Here is a 9,155-nt window from a genome sequence, read left to right as displayed (position 1 = left end):
GGACGTGCGGGGGTTCTCCAGCAGGTGCTCCCCTGCTCAGGCCGGCGCTGTGTGCGGCTCGAGGACGTGCGGGGGTTCTCCAGCAGGTGCTCTCCTGCTCAGGACGGCGCTGTGTGCGGCTCGAGGACGCGCTGGGGTCCTGCGGGGGGTTCTCCAGCCGGTGCTCCCCTGCTCAGGCCGGCGCTGTGTGCGGCTCGAGGACGTGCGGGGGTTCTCCAGCAGGTGCTCCCCTGCTCAGGCCGGCGCTGTGTGCGGCTCGAGGACGTGCGGGGGTTCTCCAGCAGGTGCTCTCCTGCTCAGGACGGCGCTGTGTGCGGCTCGAGGACGCGCTGGGGTCCTGCGGGGGTTCTCCAGCAGGTGCTCCCCTGCTCAGGCCGGCGCTGTGTGCGGCTCGAGGACGCGCTGGGGTCCTGCGGGGGTTCTCCAGTTGGTGCTCTCCTGCCCAGGCCGGTGCTGTGTGCGGGGGTCCTGCGGGGGTTCTCCAGCAGGTGCTCCCCTGCTCAGGCCGGCGCTGTGTGCGGCTCGAGGACGTGCGGGGGTTCTCCACCTGGTGCTCTCCTGCTCAGGCCGGCGCTGTGTGCGGCTGGAGGACGTGCGGGGGTTCTCCAGCAGGTGCTCCCCTGCTCAGGCCGGCACTGTGTGCGGCTCGAGGACGTGCGAGGGTTCTCCAGCAGGTGCTCTCCTGCTCAGGACGGCGCTGTGTGCGGCTCGAGGACGCGCTGGGGTCCTGCGGGGGGTTCTCCAGCCGGTGCTCCCCTGCTCAGGCCGGTGCTGTGTGCGGCTCGAGGACGTGCGGGGGTTTTCCAGCAGGTGCTCTCCTGCTCAGGCCGGTGCTGTGTGCGGCTCGAGGACGTGCGGGGGTTCTCCAGCAGGTGCTCCCCTGCTCAGGCCGGCGCTGTGTGCGGCTCGAGGACGTGCGGGGGTTCTCCAGCAGGTGCTCTCCTGCTCAGGACGGCGCTGTGTGCGGCTCGAGGACGCGCTGGGGTCCTGCGGGGGGTTCTCCAGCCGGTGCTCCCCTGCTCAGGCCGGCGCTGTGTGCGGCTCGAGGACGTGCGGGGGTTCTCCAGCAGGTGCTCCCCTGCTCAGGCCGGCGCTGTGTGCGGCTCGAGGACGTGCGGGGGTTCTCCAGCAGGTGCTCTCCTGCTCAGGACGGCGCTGTGTGCGGCTCGAGGACGCGCTGGGGTCCTGCGGGGGGTTCTCCAGCAGGTGCTCCCCTGCTCACAGGCCGGTGCTGTGTGCGGCTCGAGGACGTGCGGGGGTTCTCCAGGAGGTGCTCTCCTGCTCAGGCCGGTGCTGTGTGCGGCTCGAGGACGTGCGGGGGTCCTGCGGGGGGTTCTCCAGCAGGTGCTCTCCTGCTCAGGCCGGTGCTGTGTGCGGCTCGAGGACGTGCGGGGGTCCTGCGGGGGGTTCTCCAGCAGGTGCTCCCCTGCTCAGGCCGGTGCTGTGTGCGGCTCGAGGACGTGCGGGGGTCCTGCGGGGGGTTCTCCAGCAGGTGCTCTCCTGCTCAGGCCGGTGCTGTGTGCGGCTCGAGGACGTGCGGGGGTCCTGCGGGGGGTTCTCCAGCAGGTGCTCTCCTGCTCAGGACGGCGCTGTGCTGCCCACTGGTGAATCCCTTCTTTTCTGCGCGGTTTAAGCCTTAACCATCCGGTTCTTTCGGTTTTTTGCTGACCTTGGCTGCCCCTTCCGCTTCTGATGTGACGGCCCTTACCCCTCGGCATGTAATAATGTGTACAGGCGCTGATACTGATTAACACTTTCTTTTCTATATAATGTACGAGCCACATGTATGTAGACCCTAGCTATCTCATTCAAGGAAATGATGGGGGTGATACTCCTCCATTCTACGACTGAACTAATTCACGGCTTCATTATGTATAAAAATAACAGGAAAAAAAACAAGTTGCTCTTTGTATCTGTTGTGGAAATAAACTTGTACATGCAGCCTTTGTATAAAGCGTGCGGCTCCGCTGGCCTCATTCATTTTGTTCAACACATAGGATGCGCGTGGGGCTCCGCTGGCCTCACTCCTTCTGCGCAACGCCTAGGAGGACGCGCGTGGGGCTCCGCTGGCCTCACTTTTTCTGCGCAACGCCTAGGAGGACGCGCGTGGGGCTCTGCTGTCCTCATTCCTTCTGCGCAGCGCCTAGGAGGATGCGCGTGGGCTCCGCTGGCCTCACTCCTTCTGCGCAGCGTCTAGGAGGACGCGCGTGGGGCTCCGCTGCCCTAACTCCTTCTGCGCAGCGCCTAGGAGGACGCGCGTGGGGCTCCGCTGGTCTCATTCCTTCTGCGCAGCGCCTAGGAGGACGCGCGTGGGGCTCCGCTGGTCTCATTCCTTCTGCGCAGCGCCTAGGAGGACGCGCGTGGGGCTCCTCTGGTCTCATTCCCGCGCGTGGGGCTCCTCTGGTCTCATTCCCGCGCGTGGGGCTCCTCTGGTCTCATTCCTTCTGCACAGCGCTTAGGAGGGTGCATGTGGGGCTCCGCTGGCCTCATTCCTTCTGCGCAGCGCCTAGGAGGATGCGCGTGGAGCTCCGCTGGCCTCATTCCTTCTGCGCAACGCCTAGGAGGACTCGCGTGGGGCTAGGTTGACCTCATTCCTTCTGCACAACGCCTAGGAGGACGCGCGTGGGGCTAGGCTGACCTCATTCCTTCTGCGCAACGTCTAGGAGGACGCGCGTAGGGCCCCGCTGGCCTCACTCCTTCTGCGCAACGCCTAGGAGGACGCATGTGCAGTGCACACATAGGACAAAAGCCTGGCAGAAGAGCACGTGCACAGCAGCACAGAGAACTTAAGCCTCGGTGTAAGGGGAGGAAAGTAGGAAGACCAAGCAATCTGTGCCCATCAGACAGGTGCGGGGGTTCAGCTTCTTCGTGGGACCTTTCTGTATTGGAACCCTGGATCCGGGTCAGTGTTGTGGCCCCGGCCCCGGATGAGGGAGGCTCTGGGAGGTTGTTGCTTTGTATTGAAGTCTCCAGCCTCCGCCGTGAAGGATCCGGAGCAGAAGTTTCGCCTGGACATCTCACCTGCAGGAGCGGACCCCCAGGAAGGTCCCATGGGGCCAATGCGACTTCAATCACACATTTATCGCCGGTCGGTGAGAACCGTAGACGGGATTGTGAAATGATGCAACTGGCCGACACAGGATTAATACAACTGCAACTTTATTTATAAAATAAAGATAACACGGCCTTTATACGCGAGCACCAAGAGCGCTGCCGCCAATCCCTGACACGGTGCCAGTAGTAGTCTGGGCCTCTCCCGTGGACGATGTGCACAGGGAAAATAATGGCGGAAGCAAAAGGACAACCCCTGGGGATGAGGACAATCCCATCTGTTCATGCAATATGGACACAGCCATTGTCCTGACGGTAGAGGACGGACCCCTCCAGTCAGATCAGGCTCAGCCCAGGGCTGAATGCACAGGGGCCCGAGTCAGTGAGGGCCACACCAGGAGATTGAGGAGCTAAGGTGATGGAGCCAAAAGAGGAGGACGGGTCACCGCCATCGCCCACTACCCCCAGCCCACCAGCAATGCTTCCCTGACGCTAGAGGAAGGGTCACCGCCATCGCCCACGACCACCCTCATAACGGACATGCAGAAAAGGCTTCCAACGATGAAATGGCGGCGGATACAAATCTACAAATTCATTTCCTGCTAAAAACAGGAGAAACCGTATAAAATAGAGAATCTGCTCATAAAAATATAGAAAACGAGGAAAACTCCTATAAATAACGCTGTTCCCCAGAGGGCTAATAGCCCTGCAGATGTTGCTGCCCCCGTCCTGCAATCCATACCCCACGAGGGTTCGGCGAGCTGCCCGGCTGGTTAGGGGTCCTTCAGCATGCTGATCCGAGCGTACAGCTTCAGCGCCGGCCCCAGCTTAATGTTCATGGTGCTCATCAGGTGGTCCTCCTTGAGGAGCAGCAGGGCCTGGCCGTCAATCTCCTGCACACGAAACTCCTCCGAGATCTCCTGACACCCTGCACAGAGAAGACGACATGAAGATGGGGGGTTCTGACAGAGGAGCGGCCGCGATCACCGACAGGTGCCACAATATGGAGGCAGCCGAAGCAGTGGAAACCCCCCGCTAGGTCAGACCTGGGCAGGAAGCACACACCTGGCAAGGACCGGATGAAGCAGTGGAAACCCCCCGCTAGGTCAGATCTGGGCAGGAAGCACACACCTGGCAAGGACCGGATGAAGCAGTGGAAACCCCCCGCTAGGTCAGATCTGGGCAGGAATCACACACCTGGCAAGGACCGGATGAAGCAGTGGAAACCCCCCGCTAGGTCAGACCTGGGCAGGAATCACACACCTGGCAAGGACCGGATGAAGCAGTGGAAACCCCCCGCTCGGTCAGACCTGGGCAGGAAGCGCACACCTGGCAAGGTCCGGATGAAGCAGTGGAAACCCTCCGCTAGGTCAGACCTGGGCAGGAAACACACACCTGGCAAGGACCAGATGAAGCAGTGGAAACCCCCCGCTAGGTCAGATCTGGGCAGGAATCACACACCTGGCAAGGACCGGATGAAGCAGTGGAAACCCCCCGCTAGGTCAGACCTGGGCAGGAATCACACACCTGGCAAGGACCGGATGAAGCAGTGGAAACCCCCCGCTAGGTCAGACCTGGGCAGGAAGCACACACCTGGCAAGGACCGGATGAAGCAGTGGAAACCCCCCGCTAGGTCAGACCTGGGCAGGAAACACACACCTGGCAAGGACCAGATGAAGCAGTGGAAACCCCCCGCTAGGTCAGATCTGGGCAGGAATCACACACCTGGCAAGGACCGGATGAAGCAGTGGAAACCCCCCGCTAGGTCAGACCTGGGCAGGAATCACACACCTGGCAAGGACCGGATGAAGCAGTGGAAACCCCCCGCTCGGTCAGACCTGGGCAGGAAGCGCACACCTGGCAAGGTCCGGATGAAGCAGTGGAAACCCTCCGCTAGGTCAGACCTGGGCAGGAAACACACACCTGGCAAGGACCAGATGAAGCAGTGGAAACCCCCCGCTAGGTCAGATCTGGGCAGGAATCACACACCTGGCAAGGACCGGATGAAGCAGTGGAAACCCCCCGCTAGGTCAGACCTGGGCAGGAATCACACACCTGGCAAGGACCGGATGAAGCAGTGGAAACCCCCCGCTAGGTCAGACCTGGGCAGGAATCACACACCTGGCAAGGACCGGATGAAGCAGTGGAAACCCCCCGCTAGGTCAGACCTGGGCAGGAATCACACACCTGGCAAGGACCGGATGAAGCAGTGGAAACCCCCCGCTAGGTCAGACCTGGGCAGGAAGCGCACACCTGGCAAGGACCGGATGAAGCAGTGGAAACCCCCCGCTAGGTCAGACCTGGGCAGGAAGCGCACACCTGGCAAGGACCGGATGAAGCAGTGGAAACCCCCCGCTAGGTCAGACCTGGGCAGGAAGCGCACACCTGGCAAGGACCGGATGAAGCAGTGGAAACCCCCCGCTAGGTCAGACCTGGGCAGGAAACACACACCTGGCAAGGACCGGATGAAGCAGTGGAAACCCCCCGCTAGGTCAGACCTGGGCAGGAAACACACACCTGGCAAGGACCGGATGAAGCAGTGGAAACCCCCCGCTAGGTCAGACCTGGGCAGGAAGCACACACCTGGCAAGGACCGGATGAAGCAGTGGAAACTCCCCACTAGGTCAGACCTGGGCAGGAAGCGCACACCTGGCAAGGACCGGATGAAGCAGTGGAAACCCCCCGCTAGGTCAGACCTGGGCAGGAAGCGCACACCTGGCAAGGACCGGATGAAGCAGTGGAAATCCCCCGCTAGGTCAGACCTGGGCAGGAATCACACACCTGGCAAGGACCGGATGAAGCAGTGGAAATCCCCCGCTAGGTCAGACCTGGGCAGGAAGCGCACACCTGGCAAGGACCGGATGAAGCAGTGGAAACCCCCCGCTAGGTCAGACCTGGGCAGGAATCACACACCTGGCAAGGACCGGATGAAGCAGTGGAAACCCCCCGCTAGGTCAGACCTGGGCAGGAAACACACACCTGGCAAGGACCGGATGAAGCAGTGGAAACCCCCCGCTCGGTCAGACCTGGGCAGGAAGCGCACACCTGGCAAGGTCCGGATGAAGCAGTGGAAACCCCCCGCTAGGTCAGACCTGGGCAGGAATCACACACCTGGCAAGGACCGGATGAAGCAGTGGAAACCCCCCGCTAGGTCAGACCTGGGCAGGAAGCACACACCTGGCAAGTACCGGATGAAGCAGTGGAAACCCCCCGCTAGGTCAGACCTGGGCAGGAATCACACACCTGGCAAGGACCGGATGAAGCAGTGGAAACCCCCCGCTAGGTCAGACCTGGGCAGGAAACACACACCTGGCAAGGACCGGATGAAGCAGTGGAAACCCCCCGCTAGGTCAGACCTGGGCAGGAAGCACACACCTGGCAAGGACCGGATGAAGCAGTGGAAACCCCCCGCTAGGTCAGACCTGGGCAGGAATCACACACCTGGCAAGGACTGGATGAAGCAGTGGAAACCCCCCGCTAGGTCAGACCTGGGCAGGAAGCACACACCTGGCAAGGACTGGATGAAGCAGTGGAAACCCCCCGCTAGGTCAGACCTGGGCAGGAAGCACACACCTGGCAAGGACCGGATGAAGCAGTGGAAACCCCCCGCTAGGTCAGATCTGGGCAGGAATCACACACCTGGCAAGGACCGGATGAAGCAGTGGAAACCCCCCGCTAGGTCAGACCTGGGCAGGAAACACACACCTGGCAAGGACCGGATGAAGCAGTGGAAACCCCCCGCTAGGTCAGACCTGGGCAGGAAGCACACACCTGGCAAGGACCGGATGAACTCGTAGACATCTTCCACGTTCCACTTGGTGGGATCACGCGGTAAGAAGTTGTGAAGGACGCCCTGTAGACCCGTCAGCTCCAGAGCACGCTCACTGTGACGACGGCGGTGGCGGCGGGACAGGGAGGAGATGGCAGACATGGGGGATAAGGGCTCCTCATAGCTGGAGTGGTCGGAGCAGCGGCTGGAGTCTTCTTGGCTGTTGTTGTGATTGAGGTTGGAAGTTGTAGTCAGAGGTTTCACACTGATGGGAGTGATGGGCTCCGACATCTGCGGGGAGAAGGGAATGCAGAAGGCTAGTCGAGATCAGCCGGTGCCCAACCCCGGAAAAACCCATAAAACTGGACGCAGCCCCCACCAACGCTAAAGACCCCTGAGCCTACTGGCGCCAAGCAGTAAAACCAATACCCCCATCCCTCGACCTTAGTGCAGCCAACCCTAAAAAACTCCCTTTGCTACTGCCAAAAAAAAGTCCCTAACTTTGCCCCCAAAACAACTGCAGCCACAGCAAACCCTGCAAAAACCAGCCGCCCCTACAGAAGCCCCCTCAAGGGCAGAGCTCAAACCGACTGCCGAACAGGGCGACCCCGTAGGAGCAGCGGCGGCGGCACCTAGAATCTATCGGCTTCTCGCTAGCCCCCTGCGGCTCCGGCCTGCGCTCCTGGACGCTGCGCTCCATACCGGCAGCATCCTCTCCGCGCTGGGACTCTGCAGGTTCCTCTTCCGTGACCTCCGGCGCTGGGGCTTCGCTGACGCAGGTTTCTGTAACTTGGAGCGGTCCGGGTGAAAAAGGCCGACGCGCTTCGTACAGCCGACATTATACCTGGAGCATAGAGGGGAAGAGTTATCCCAAGAGTCTCCATGCTCTACTCCATATACAGTATACTCCATATACAGTATACTCCATATACAGTATACTCCATATACAGTATACACCTCCTCTTAGTGCGGTGCAGTGGGGGCAGCAGCACAATCTATAGCACATTGGGGGGCAGCACAATCTATAGCACATTGGGGGGCAGCACAATCTATAGCACATTGGGGGGCAGCACAATCTATAGCACATTGGGGGGCAGCACAATCTATAGCACATTGGGGGGCAGCACAATCTATAGCACATTGGGGGGCAGCACAATCTATAGCACATTGGGGGGCAGTAGTATAATGCAGGATGTGCTGTAAATGTTTTCATAAGAATTTTATATCTCTGATAATTGCAATGGACACTGAGACGACCCACCGCGGCCGCCGAGACGACCCACCGCGACGACCCACCGCGGCCGCCGCGACGACCCACCGCGACGACCCACCGCGGCCGCCGAGACGACCCACCGCGGCCGCCGAGAAGACCCACCGCGGCCGCCGAGAAGACCCACCGCGGCCGCCGAGACGACCCACCGCGGCCGCCGAGAAGACCCACCGCGGCCGCCGAGACGACCCACCGCGGCCGCCGAGGCTTCACCGTCTTATGATCACAGCTATTCCAGCCCTTTATACCTTTCCTTCAAAAAAAACAAAATGCTGACACCCGTTTATCACAGAACGGCCGGGAAGAAGCCGCCATCACCTCCACCCCGAGGACGCAGCGCACACCCGAAAAGACCAAGACATCACATCTACTCACAGGGGTCCCCCTATACCCCGTATACACCTCCACCCCGTATACGCCTCCACCTCCCCCTATACCCCGTATACACCTCCCCCTATACCCCGTATACACCTCCCCCTATACCCCGTATACGCCTCCACCTCCCCCTATACCCCGTATACACCTCCCCCTATACCCCGTATACACCTCCCCCTATACCCCGTATACACCTCCACCCCGTATACGCCTCCACCTCCCCCTATACCCCGTATACACCTCCACCCCATATACGCCTCCACCTCCTATACCCCGTATACGCCTCCTCCCCCTATACCCCGTATACGCCACCTCCCCCTATACCCCGTATACACCTCCTCCCCCTATACCCCGTATACACCTCCCCCTATACGCCTCCTCCCCCTATACCCCGTATACACCTCCCCCTATACCCCGTATACACCTCCCCCTATACCCCGTATACACCTCCCCCTATACCCCGTATACACCTCCCCCTATACGCCTCCTCCCCCTATACCCCGTATATACCTCCACCCCGTATACGCCTCCACCTCCCCCTATACCCCGTATACACCTCCCCCTATACCCCGTATACACCTCCCCCTATACGCCTCCTCCCCCTATACCCCGTATACACCTCCACCCCGTATACACCTCCACCCCGTATACGCCTCCACCTCCCCCTATACCCCGTATACACCTCCCCCT

At 61.0% G+C, this 9,155-nt stretch overlaps 1 protein-coding gene across 5 annotated transcripts in view; it reads right to left on the bottom strand.

Moving 5' to 3' along the window:
• Positions 1-3,142: 3,142 nt before the first annotated feature.
• The window catches only part of LOC141172154 (polyhomeotic-like protein 2), a 49,521-nt gene continuing 43,508 nt past the window's right edge, over positions 3,143-9,155 (bottom strand). For all 5 annotated transcript variants that reach the window (XM_073656029.1, XM_073656032.1, XM_073656033.1 and 2 more), the window contains 3 exons: positions 7,523-7,664; positions 6,823-7,111; positions 3,143-3,979 (listed from right to left, as the gene is read on the bottom strand). In XM_073656029.1, the coding sequence (XP_073512130.1) occupies positions 3,825-3,979; positions 6,823-7,111; positions 7,523-7,664 (586 nt within the window). In that variant the 3' untranslated portion in view covers positions 3,143-3,824. The remainder of the gene's footprint in view (positions 3,980-6,822; positions 7,112-7,522; positions 7,665-9,155) is intronic.

Source organism: Phyllobates terribilis, unplaced genomic scaffold (assembly GCF_046119375.1).
Source record: "Phyllobates terribilis strain yellow unplaced genomic scaffold, ASM4611937v1 Scaffold_12__6_contigs__length_324123572, whole genome shotgun sequence".
In the NCBI taxonomy this organism is placed as follows: Eukaryota; Metazoa; Chordata; class Amphibia; order Anura; family Dendrobatidae; genus Phyllobates; species Phyllobates terribilis.
The sequence above is the reverse complement of the archived record's forward strand: the minus strand, read 5'-3'. Positions and strand labels throughout refer to the sequence as shown.